We start from the raw sequence: 13,518 nt of genomic DNA on the forward strand, positions 1-13,518 counted from the left end.
TTGAAGGAATGTCATATGAAAGAGAGATTTGATCTATTTTTCTTGGTCCCAGTGAATTGATATACAAGTAATAGGTAGAAGAAGTTGCCCATAAGCTAATTATGACTTGATATAGGGGGAAAGTTCCTAATGTTTAGTTATCTAGAAGCAGACTGGGCTTCAAGAAAAAGCAATAGATTCCCCCTTACTGAAGGTCTTGAATTAGAGACTAAAGAACCACTGGGAGGGATGTGTGGAGGTGCTATTTATTCAGGTATGGATTAGAATGGATGACTTGTGAAATCCCTTCCCACACAATTTTCCTTGAATTTTTTTTTTGCATTGAATTGTTTTGAGGCCTTTTAAAATCAGATTTCAAAGTTATTCCTTAGACTAGATTTTAAAGTTTATATGATTAGGAATTTAGATAGTCTTTTAATAGCTACAGTTAGGAATAGAACATGTTCACAAACTTTAAAATATTTGTAGCTATAGTCTGAAGAAACACCTGTTAGAATTTTCATGAGCTGGCAGAGTCCCCAAAAACTTCATCACTTGTTGACCACCCTACTGGTGTCGAACCCTTCAGACTGAGCTCGGCTGGTGCTTGACCTGTACTGAGTCTTTCCAATGTAGTAGGACAAACTGAAATATCGATTCAGTGCTCTGAAATATCCTTCAAGAAGCCCAGATCATATCTACGCAGTAAGGAGACACCACAGGACTTCAGTGGAGATCATCCTAGACTGTACCATTAATATTTAGAGTGAAATATAGTCAAATGAATGTAGATTAAAGCACCCTTTGTCTTAGAGAATACAACGCTGTCAAGGTCCAAGAAGCTTAGAGAAGAGCCATCCACTTACAGTGAATAAAATGTGAAACTAAATTATGAACCAGAAAGTATTCAACTAACTCCCTTCTGTAAAGTGTTTTATTTACAAACTCAGGGTACAGTAAAAAGCCATTCTTTACCTTAGTTAAGATCATTTACAGTTATAAAACATGGCATTTTTTTTCCTTTTCCATCACCACTATAAAAAAAAGTAATATAGAACAATATGGCGGTTACCTCTAGAATTACTCAATAATTTCTGCTGTTATGAAATATAACCAAAATTTATACATAACATGGCTAAAATGCAAACCTATATTTTCTTTGGTATGAACTACACTACATAAGAGCGTGTTTCTATAAAGAAGTCTTGAGTTCTTCCCAAGAAGAGACTCTTGCTAATATGGGAATGCTTTTGGTTTTGTTTTGGGTTTTTTTTGGCAGACACCTTACTATTCTGGGTTCATTTCAATCCCAATCACATTTCTTTGTGCTTTTGAAATCTTTTTCATTTAAAATCCTTTAATGTACTACTGCTTCATAAATATTTTAAAGTATGTAAATAGTTAAAAATCACTTTGAAATCCCAAGGTAAAAAAGTAATGAGTTCAAAAAAATTGACACTGAGAGGTAAAACATATGCTTAATAAATTACAGGAAGGAGTTCACCTTTTGTTTCTATTCAACGAGTCTAGCCGTGGTTTGAGAAGTTATTTCAGATTTTTTTTCACTGTACTAACTCAGAAGAGACCAAACAGTAAATAGGGCTCTGAAGAGATGATATTTTAGTTTTCTTCATGAACTCTGATTCACATCTATCTTGCCTTTGACATTTGTGATCCCATCCAAGGCTGATAGAATTTCACTTTTCAAATAACTTTTCTGATTCATATGCTAATGATTTCATGCATTTGCTCTCACTGAAATATCTTCCTTCTAATCCAAAACCTGACACAGGGTTTTTTTTTTTGTACAACATTACACCTCTTCTACCTCTCTCTCTCTCTCTCTCTCTCCCCCTCTCTCTCTCTGTCTGTCCATGTTGTGGTACATTATCTTTTCTTCTTTCTTTTTTTCCTCCTATACTTTTGTTCATGTGTAAAGTTGGCTCACAGTGCATCCTGCCCTCCTTTCATGTCACCTTGCCCACATTCTAATAAAGGGGCTAGAGAAGGAATCACCAATGAATGGTTATCACTGACTATGGGGTTTCTACCTTCAAGCCCTCTGACCCCAACTCCACCTCCTTTTCCTGACAACTTCTTGGATGAATTAGAAAAGCTTGAGGCTTTAACCTTATCAACTGGTCAATCTGATTCAGAAATCCTAGGAAATAGCAGTGCTCAAGTTAAGGCTAACCCTTCTGTTATCAAGACACGAGATCCCACTGAAATGCCATCCCCTCTGCCACTTGTTTCTTCTGGTACCGTCTCACCTCTAGCCTCTCAGTTCCATGATGCAGTGATAATTCAGGAGTATAAAAAACCAGCTGAAAAAATATGTGCAGATTGGAAAGAAATGAAAGGTTCTCCTGCTAACAAAGAAAAAAGAAACTTTTCAAATATTGGAAAGGTACCTGAACTCCTGGGTGATAAGGTTGCTACTTCTGTCCAGTATAATGTGGGTACCTTGTCCCAAACCCTCCCTGTCATTGAAGAAAAAGAAGAGGACCCTTGTGATGAATTAATGTCAATCATCCACGGAAGGAAGCCAAAATTTCAAGAGTCAGATTTCTTTCAGTATGAAGCTGATGTTACAGAGGAAGCACCAAGGCTATACATAGAGGAGGAAGATGAGGAGATGAAACACGATTGCTTAACATCTCCAGTGGCAATTATAAATGACCCTAGGATATTTAAGGAAGACTGGAGTGCAGCCAGTACCAATAAAGAGGTATTTTAATTTAGATTATTAACTAAAGAACTAACCATCACAATTAGATAATTCCATTTTATAATAATTAGTATTTAACACTTATTGAGCATTCACTTAACCCTAGACATCAAAATGGGCAAGGGAGTTTATTTACATGAAAGGTTTTACCTACTAAGGGAGAGAAGGGTTTTTTTGTAGATCACAGCACAGCAACCCTTAGCATTTAGATAAAATGTTAAAAATATAGGGCATTTTCAGCCATTTGCCTATTTATTTTTCTCTTCTGTACATCCAGAAAGCAGATCATCTTCTAAGGATGATCCTGACTGCCTTCTAATTCTCACTCTGCCACTGGGCCCATGATTGAAGGCCTCTTAGCAAAATGTCCTTTGCATTCATTGATTCTATTTACTGATTTTGCACACAGAAAGAAAGGCACAACATGTCCACAAAAATAAATGAAAGAAAATTTGGTGGTGTGGAGACATTAGCTGCTTGGGTAACCAGGAAAGGATGTAGTGGTGTCCAAGATGAGCTTTGGAGGAAATTAGGTAGTCTGAGATGTGGATGTAAGGAGGATAAAGATTAAAAGACAGTCTCTGACTTTAAGGAGCTTATGTTCTATAAGGGGAGGTGGGACACATATATAAGTAACTATAAAACAAAGACAAATGTGAACATGGGAAAAATGGAAACCATAGGAGTCAAGGGGGTTGGGCTAGATGTTCTCTGATATCCCTTCCTGCTCTAATAATCCATGAATCAAGAGAGAAGCTCCCCAGGAGAGACACCTGGATGCAAAGACTTTAAGATCTAGAAGGGGACCTAAACATTTATTTCTAAACTTAACCAGCTCCTTTTATATTCTTTCAGACTTAACCATAATGCAGTAATCATTCATATTGCTAACTTTTCAAGACTTTTAAGTTAGAAAGACTTATTCTCAAAGGCTTTCTAGAAAATTGAAATGAAATTAGAGGATAGGTAGCTTTGGTTTTTTCCGGCCCCCAAGCCACAAAAAAAGTAAAATGGTCCATTGGGAATTGTGATACTAACATACCCACACATCAGTGCTTCATTATTAGAGTGCTGGGATTAGGGGTGAACGTCAAGCATGAAAATGACAACTGAATAGTATATTGACTTCTTGTCTTTTTAAAATATTTAAGCCAGCATCATTTTCTCCAGAAGATGAAGGGATTACAACTTCCCCTCGCCGCCTTTCCACTAGCCCTCCATTTCATTCTACCTTGGCACCCATCTCTGACTCTCTCTCTACAATCCCTGGTTCTGCCCAGACCCATTCACCTCCTCTCCTTACCAAATTTTCCTACCGACAGGAGACAATGTCACCCAAGTTAAAGGTAACTACATCTGGTGTTGGGTGTGATATATTATTGCATGCCTTCCAGTGCACGTGGAACATTACATATACTTTGTAGATTAATTGCCATCTTGTAAGATCTAAACTCTTTGGAAAAATTAATTGCTAACATTTAACCAAATTAGCATGGTTTCTGCAGTGTCATGTCAAGAGCCCTGGCTTTGAATCTGAGGATCTGGGTTCTAATCCTGGAAGCGACATTTACTGCCTCTGTGACCTTGGACAAGTCACTTTGCTTTTCTAGACCTCGGTTCCCACATCTGTAAAAAAAAATCATTTGGCATAGATGACCTCTAAATCTTAGGATCCTATCTAAAATTTTGAAATGTATAGTGGCAAAGCTGCTCCTCCATGATTGGAATAAATCCCTAAACTTTAAGAGAACAAGGTAACCTCTGGAGGAAAAAGTTGAACATTAGTGCAAGAAACTTCTCATTTCAAGGCTATCAGTTTAACTCTTGAAGTTTATAACATCATACCACTTCCTTACGAACACACACTATTTTCCATATATCATTAGGATCACTAGGGCCTGAGGGCAGTACAACTTTCGAAATGAGTGAGTACTAAGCAAGCACTGTTCCCCTTACTGGGTAATGGGGTGGTTGGCACATAGAAGGTGATTAACAAACTTTTGAAAGGTTGAAGAAACTTAGTGCTAACGACAATAATGACAACGGGCATTCATATAGCATCTTTTTATTATTTATTTACTTCTCATTACTTTATTATTTACCTACCTTACTTATAAAGCAAACCTTAAAAGGTTTGCAAAACATTTTGCATACATTTTCTCATTCGATCCTTTTAACAACCCTGGATGATGTTAATATTAGGCACTGTTATTATCCCCATTTTATCGATGAATAAACTGAGACTGAGAGAAATTAAGTAGATAGGCCAGGATCACATACTTAGTATCGAAGTGTCTGAGACAGAATTTCTATTCCAAGTCCCACATTTTACATTTGAGGAAACTGAGGCTCTCAAAGGTTGTGATAGGCCCAAGGCTGTCATAGTAAATAGCAAATTATATATATATATATATATACATATATATATATATATTTACACACACACACATATATATTATATATGTATATATATATATATATATATATATATATATATATATACACACACACACACACATACACACACACACATATATATATAATAGTGGAACTATAGTTTTAATCCATGTCCTCTGACTCCAAATGCAGGCTCTCTTTCCACCAGCCCATGCTGCCTTGAAAGGAATAGGATAAACAGAAAAACATAAGCTACCTATGGGGCAGACATCAGAGTATTTATTGCCAAGTGTCTGACATCTTCGGCTGACATATAATTCCCCTTTAATATATAATTAAAGTAAATTAATGTCTGATCTTGGCACGGGGGGGGATAATTAAAATTTTAATTTAAAAGGTAACATCACACAACAAAAATAGTTTTGTTAAGAATGCTCAGTTGATTCCTGAAGAACAGCCATTTCCTTGTCTGGGGGACGAGGTAAAAAATGTATTAATTGGTAAAAAAATAACTAAGGTCTTGATGTTCATTCTTTGGAATTAAGAATAATGAATACAGTAAACATTGAAAAGTGCAAGGCACAATCCAAGTCCAGTGACTGAGTCAGATTGTACAAAGTCTCTCATATATTTAGGTGATATATTCCCAACATACATACACACCTCAATAAATTAACTTGAGTCATAGAAAGTGAAATCCAGTGAAACATTTGAAATAGTGAAAGAAACCATCTATTGTCACCACTAGACAGAAGGGGGAAAGGAGCAATATTACAGTAATGGGATTTACTATAATACACATGGACATAATTTTTTTTATATTTTTTATATTTTCTTTCTTAATTTCATCACTGGCTTTTCTTACCTCCTGGGTTCCTTTTTCAGCTCTGCTTGAAAATGTTAGGAAATCATGCAAGTAGGTACAGTTCTCTAACTCAGAGGAGAGAATGTGCTAAATATTAGACTATTAAGGGAAAACACTGATGGAAAATGGATTCAATCCCATGCAAAGAACAGCTGGCTTCCCTCTGGGTCCTCTGCTTTTCTGGGCTTATAAAGCCATGTAATTCCCATATTATCAACAAATACAGGATGCCTGTCCTATTTAAATACAAGCATTCCATAACAAAACTTGCATTTGCTGGATCACAAAGTACTAAAATATACATTTAAATGTGTAGAACAGGAATAAAATCTGTAGAGTGTTAAACATCATCCCCCAACGTGCTCTTTCTCTTAATAAATAATAGTTCTAACGCCAGCTCTCTGCTACCTGTTAGGTTAGCATCTTTATCCCTCTCTGAGTTTCCATTTCCTTCTCTGGAAAAGGAAGGCGTTGGACCACTTGAAACACCAAGATTTAAAGCTGGAATGGCCTGCAAAGATCATCTCATCCAACATCCTCATTTTAAAGATAAGGAAACTCAACCCCAACACCCGTGATTCTATTGTCTCTCCTAAAGCTGAGCAAAAGAGATTTAGACTGCTTGCAGCTGAGTCATACTACAATCTTGCTGTAGATGAAGCATTCATAAGTGGAACTTAGACCTCATTGAGGCAGCTGGGTGGCCCAGTGGATAGAGCACTGGGCTTGGAATCAGAAAGGCTCATCTTCCTGAGTTCAAATCTGATGTCAAATGTTTACTAGCTGTGTGACCCTGGGCAAGTCACTTAACCCTGTTTGCCTCAGTTTCCTCATCTGTAAAATGAGCTGGAGAAGGAAATGGCAAAGTACTTGGGGCCACAAAGAGTCAGATGTGAGGGGTGGCTAGGTGGTGCAGTGCATAGAGCACTGGCCCTGGAGTCAGGAGGACCCGAGTTCGAATGTGACCTGAGACACTTGACATTTACTAGCTGCGTTACCCTGGGCAAGTCACTTAATCCCAATTGCCTCACCAAAAAAAAAAAAAAGGTCAGACATGGCAGAAAAATAACTGAACAACAATAACAAAAAATAATTTGGGGAGAGTTGGATGATAAGGTCCCTCACTATCGGGCATTATAAAGAAGTCTCCTCTAAAATATGGCTCCATGAAATAGAGCCTAGGAACAATGAGACTATTTCTTGTATTCATCCCAGGCTTATCTTATTGCTTTTGGCTGTTCCTGACCATCTCATTCTAAAATCTGTACTGTCTTTCATGATCTAGATCTCTTAGATTCCCATATAAACTTTGTAATTAATACTGCCTGACACAGTATTCTCAGTGCAGTTAATAGCTTAAAATGGCACCAGGACTTTTGGGTCCTTACATAATTAAACGATGGCTATAGGTGCATCTTACAGCAGTTAGGAGTTTTTAGGTTGGTGATCGAGACAATATTCATACAAGAGAATCATCTGGTCCCAGTCCCAAACCACAGGTCCCCAAAGGCAAAATCCTCCCCCACCCCTGTTAATACGGTTGCTACTGCACACAGGAGGTATTTTTCTTGATAATGGGCCTGGCACTTGGAGATGGGAGAGTGTCCAGGTTTCTAGTATTTCATTACAGGCCCATTGTATTCCAGCCCCAGCCTTCTTTCTTCAGTCTCTAGATGTTGCTTTCTATTCAAGCATCCCTGGTAGAAGCAGTGTTCTGGTCAGCTGAAGAGAAATGCATGTTGAAACATTTTAACATACATTAACTCTCTTTTTCTTTTTTTTTTTTTAATTTATATTGCCAACTTTTGTTTTCAAATCATCTTCATTTCCAGATATAACACTTCCCCCTCCTATCCAGCGGAGCCATCCCTTCTAACAACAATTGAACAGGAGAAAAGAAAAGCAAACCCATTATTCAGTATTAGCCAACATGTCAGCCTGTTCCCCACCGATTATCCCCCACCTCTGACACAAAGAGAGTGTGGCAGGAAAGATGAATTAAGGAGGAAAGATGAATCTAGCTTTCCCTAATGCCCCTAGAGATCATGGTTCAAACCTTCCTCAATCAATCAAAGGCATTGTCCAACAATTAGGGCACTCTGTAATGTTGGAACTGGAAGAGGCTTTTAGAAATCATAGGCCAGGCAATACTCCTGAGTGTTACCCAAACCAGATTAAAATGTAACTGGGAAATAGTTAACGAAATAAATTTTAAAATGCAGTGGAACATAGATAATGTTAATATGTAGTATTCTAAGTTAATATGTGGCCTGCAGGGATCCTTACTATAATTTAATGGCCCCCTTTCTACTTGAATTTGACAGAGGAGGAAACTGAGGCCCAGAGAAGAGGAAAAGTGACTTGCCACAGGTAGCTCCACAACTAGTATTTGGTACAAGCTAGACTGGAATCGAAGTCTTCTGATTCCAGAGATCTTTCTTTGGCTCTTTTCTTCCAGAATATTTTCCAAAAAAAAATTTCCAAAATGTTGGCGTTTATCTGAAATAAAGTACTAGAAAGGCTTCCATGATGGCTTGTTCCAAATGGGTCGATGGAAAAATCTTGGACCCTGTGGAGGTGTGTTTGTGACATTATGACGATATTATCAAAATAATTCTAAATTAAGTTACAGCAGTCTTGAGCACTTCACTATATTTTTTATCATTTTTCCCAGAAGAAAGTTATTTTCCTCTATTGAAAGAGTTTTACAGCCAGCAGACATTTAGCATTCAAGATGAACCTATGTACCAAGTGAAGTATATTTCCCTCTCACCTCTCTATTCAAACATGCACAGAGGAAATCAGTCAGCAGATGTGTATACTCAAGTTTAATGCATTTGCTAGCAACAAAATTCTTTCTGTGCGTTCTCAGCTTTCTGCCCTTCCTAGCAAATGGCTTATGTATGCAAATTTTCTGCTGTGAAATTTCCCCTGGAATGTGCTGCAAGCCCTGTCAGCTTTAGCTATCCCTTAACACCAGAAGGGTGGTTTTTTGCCAAGGAAGCAGTAGCCAGACACTGGGAACTCTTATTTGGGACAGGGGTGCTGCTGTGTTTTTGTTCAAAGATTTTTTTAGCATGTCTATTGTATGTGCATGTGAAGGGAACTGACCGCCCTCTTTGTGGTTTTTTCAGGCTGATTTAAAAAGAGAAATATTTGTAATGGCTAAGCCTCCTCGTAGCCCAGTGATGTCTAGGAGATCCTGCAGCCCACCTGTCAGAGGTCACAGCAATTCACACAGGGTAGGGTCCCTCACACCCCAGGTGTGAGACAGCCTTCCCCATCTTCACGGCTTTAGTGCTTCAGTCCTGCACATTGGCCAGTCAGAGCGTTGGAGTTAGGAAAACCTGAGTTCAAATCCAGTCTCAGAAACTTATCAGCTGTGTGACCCTGGGCAAATTACTCAGCCTTCCTTTGCTCATCTGTAAAATGGGGATAATAATAGCACCTATCTCATAGAGTCATTGTTAGGATCAAATTGAAGGAAGGAAATCAACATTTATTAAGAATCTACCAAGTGCCAGGCACTTAACAAATATCTCATTTCTCAATATATGAAATAATATATGGAAGCACCATACAAATGTTATTTATTAAATCAAAATGAAGATATTTATAAGTCAAAAAAGGTCAGTTGTGCTTACATATACTACATTATACTTATATATACATTATATAATATGTTATATATATTATAGATACATTAATTTTTTTAAAGGCATGCTCCACTAAGGTATTTTGAGTGTGCTTGGTGGTGCTCTCTCGTTAGCCATTTAACTAAGTAAAAGCAGAGTTTTTCATAAGATTTTAGAGCTCAGAGGGACTACAGAGATGGTCTTCTACAACATTGTCATTTTACAGATGAGAAAACTCAGGCTCCGAATTACACAATGATTTGCCCATGGTCATGTAGGCAGTAAGGGGAAGAGCTGAGATTTAAACTCCCGATGCAGGGCTCTTGCCACAAATCTATGCCACATCAGCAAAGAAATAAGCACCAAGAGCATCATTTTCTCTATCCGTTACATACTGTGTTGTTTGTGGTGTGTTCTCTAAGACACTGATTTTGAAGACCAGAAAACAAAACGTGAACCAGAACTTTCTGAGTTCATATACTGTATCTCGTTTTCTGCATGTTTTCTTTGGCTGATGTCCTGTTTGCTGGAATTTTTTTTCTAATACATCATCCTCTTCTCAAAATATTTTGTCACTACAGTGAGCTACGTGCCTTCCTTATGGAACAGTGTTTCTAGGAGCTATCAACCCACTTAGTGTTTCCCCACACAATAACCTTTATTTAAATCAAAGTGAAAAGTATTCCCCATTAGATAGTTCATTAATATACTGTATTTTTTAAATGAGTGGATTCTAAATATTCATCTAAAACAGGATTATACAGTAAAGGGGGATGGGTTGTTAATTTCCACGGGATTTGTGTTCCCATCACCATGATAGGGTCATAAATTTTAGTCTTAAACCATTGCCCTAATCTCAGTCACAGCAAGTTCCCAATTAAATGGTGCACTTTGGCATTTACTTTTTCCCCAATTCAGCCCTCCCTCACTTAAATCCATAAATAAATTGCATGTCATGGCATCACCTCCCTGATGTCATGATCTCCTGCAAGAATGAAAGAAAACAACAATTCAGAACTGTAAAAGACCTTGATTTTGGTAAAGTTTCATCTTTTCTTTTTGTTTTACTTTCATATGTATTTGTTTATATGATTTTGCTTTTAGCACTTAAATCATCTATGCTAAAGAAATGCTCATTCAACCCTAAGATTCCTTTTTCTGACACTGGTAGGAGATGGTACTCAGAAGAAAAGAATTCCTTACACAAAAGTGTCCCCTTATGGCTGTCAGGAGCCATCAGAAAAATGCTACCTTGTTCTAGGACCCAGTAAGAACTTAGGTTCTCAATATTGGATTATCCAGTCACACTTTAAATATCTGTTTTTTCAGATTGTTGCAGAATAGGTTAAAGCTGACACTCAATACAATTGGATACTCAGTCAAATTTTCCTTAATAGGTTTTATACCAAATAATATTATTCTTAGTTTTACAAGAAAAGTAAGCAAACCTAGGAGGACTGTGATCACTGGCACACTTTGATTTCAACATAATAGGATTGCACTAAAGCTGCCATTCAGTGAAAAAGTATTTTGTTCTGAAAATTTTGTTGTTCAAGTTGTCTCATTCATGTCCAACTTTTCAGGACTCCATTTGTGATTTTCTTGGCAAAGATACTGGAGTGGTTTGCCATTTCCTTCTCCAGCTCATTTTACAGATGAAGAAATTAAGGCAAGCAGGGTTAAGTGACTTTCCCAAGGTCACACAGCTAGTAAGAGTCTGAGGTCACATTTGAACTCAGGTCTTCCTGACTTCAGGCCTGGTGCACTATCCATTTTGAAACCTAGCTCTCCTCTGAAAACTTTAAACCTTCTCAGAAGCTATTTTAAAGTTTTTTTTACTACCAAATCTATAAAGTAACTGTCACTCCTTAAAGTTTAGAATCACTTAATCCTGTGGTACAGCTTGGAGACATGCTGTGCTAAGTAACTTTTGACCTAACCTCTCCAAATAAGTAGAGCCTATTTTATTTTTAAAATAGAGATTTCATGTGTAGGCTTCCTTCAAACACTGGTTATCTGGCTTTGAAAGTTCATATGCATTTAAAAACAGTCTCAATGATAACAGCTGGTTGCTAAGCCAAAAGGGAAAGAAAAAAATTTAAGCAAAATTATGTTGGACCATAAATACACAGTTGTTTCCAGAATGCCATTTATAAATGGGCTATTGTGAGAATTAACTAAATGTAAAATAATAAAGATGTTGATATAAACCATAATAAGGAAGCATACAATTATTGTGAACTATGGCTATAATAGATTCCTCTCCTAACAACTGTCTCCTATCCATCTGTTCAAAAACAAGTATTTTAATGAATATAATGACCTTTGCAAGTCTCAAAGACACTTTGTACCTCTGAAATTATAGGTCATTTGAGTTTTCATTTTGAACAGTAAGAAAAAAGGAAAAGTAGAGAAGATGCACATTTCTCCTTTAAAACAGATCTAGCACAGAAATTTCAAGGTATTAACCCAGAGTTCATCTTCTTAGCCTCAGAGTACATATGATCCGGGCTAAATGTCACGAATGTATATTGTTATATTTTTAACTACAAAATAGCTAAGAGGTTATGACTAATAGAAATGCCTCTGCAAATAGTTAAAATAGGAAAGAAGGGAGCGCACAGGGCAGGAAAAGAGATGGCCATCTAATCTGCCAAACAGTCTGCTCCTTAAAATATCTAATCAAAAACGTCCTGTTCCCATTCTGACTTAGCCGGCTGGGAGGTTCCCAAAAACAATCGTCAGTCATGTTGTGGCCTCTGATCGCCATTAGATGGCAGTAAAGTTAAGACCCAATGGATGCATTTTGGTGAATGATAGTGACCCCAGAAATAATTTTGAGATAGAGACCAGATCTGCTATTTCATTGATTGAGGAAATTCCTCCTATCTAATACAAGTCAACAGCTTCTCTGCACTTTATGTAATAATAATTACAGCTAGCATTAATATAGCACTTTAAGGTTTGAAAAGTACTTTACAAATATCTCATTTTATCCTCACAACAATCCTGGGAGAGAAGAGCTGATCCCCATGTTACAGATGAAGAAACTGAGGCAAACAGGTTAACTGACTTTCCTAGCATCACACAGTTAGTAAGCATTTGAAGCAGGCTTTGAACTTAGGTCTTCCTGACTCCAAACTGAGAAAAGGTGTGTATTTGTGTGTATATATGCATGCATACATACATACATACATACATATACACACATATATATATATATATATATATATATACACATATCTTTGCAAACCTTGAGGCACCATATAAATGCTAGCTATTATTATAATGTAGTCTTAGAGATTTGCCTGGGGGCATCAAGAGGTTAAGTGACTTATCTAGGTTCACATAGTCACTATATGTCAAAGGTGGGACTTGAACCCATATCTTCCTGGCTTTAATGGCTGCTCTCTAACCACTATACAATAATTATACCAGACAAAAGGATCCGAGAACCTCAGAGCTGGAAAGTCAACCCTCTATCTGAACAGGAATAGCTTCTCCAGTTGTAACCAACAAATGATCATCTAGTCTTTCCCTGAAGACCTTGAGTAAAAGGGAATGCACCACTTCCAAAGGCAGCTCTTGGACACCAACATTTTTCCCCTTCACATCGACAAGATCGTGAATCCATTGAAGTACTGAAATATAAGTCATCCTTGAAACCCCCTGGTAGGACAGGCATTATTCCTATTTTACAGATGAACAAATCTTAAAACTATTTTCCTCAACATTGCACAGCAAGGCAGTGATAGAATTGCACCTAGAAAACAAGTCTCCTGGCTCTGGGCTATTCAAATAGAAAAGAATTTGAGATGAAGATGGTAAAACATGCAGTTCTTGGGAAAGTCCTCTCCGAACTTAGTATTGCTTGGGGCCAAAAAAAAACCCAATGTCCACATATGTAATAGGGA

At 37.4% G+C, this 13,518-nt stretch overlaps 1 protein-coding gene across 11 annotated transcripts in view; it reads left to right on the forward strand.

Annotated features, from left to right (window-relative positions):
- Positions 1 to 13,518, forward strand: part of SORBS2 (sorbin and SH3 domain containing 2) — a 299,710-nt gene that overhangs the window by 268,116 nt on the left and 18,076 nt on the right. Inside the window, exons 26-28 of one of the 11 annotated variants that reach the window (XM_078148138.1) lie at positions 1,919 to 2,707; positions 3,859 to 4,053; positions 9,104 to 9,211. The exons of the other annotated variants lie outside the window; for them this stretch is intronic. Coding sequence (XP_078004264.1) covers positions 1,919 to 2,707; positions 3,859 to 4,053; positions 9,104 to 9,211 — 1,092 coding nt within the window. The remainder of the gene's footprint in view (positions 1 to 1,918; positions 2,708 to 3,858; positions 4,054 to 9,103; positions 9,212 to 13,518) is intronic. 11 annotated transcript variants of the gene reach the window in all.

Source organism: Phascolarctos cinereus, unplaced genomic scaffold (genome assembly GCF_003287225.1).
Source record: "Phascolarctos cinereus isolate Bilbo 61053 unplaced genomic scaffold, phaCin_HiC Scaffold_9;HRSCAF=440, whole genome shotgun sequence".
NCBI lineage: Eukaryota > Metazoa > Chordata > Mammalia > Diprotodontia > Phascolarctidae > Phascolarctos > Phascolarctos cinereus.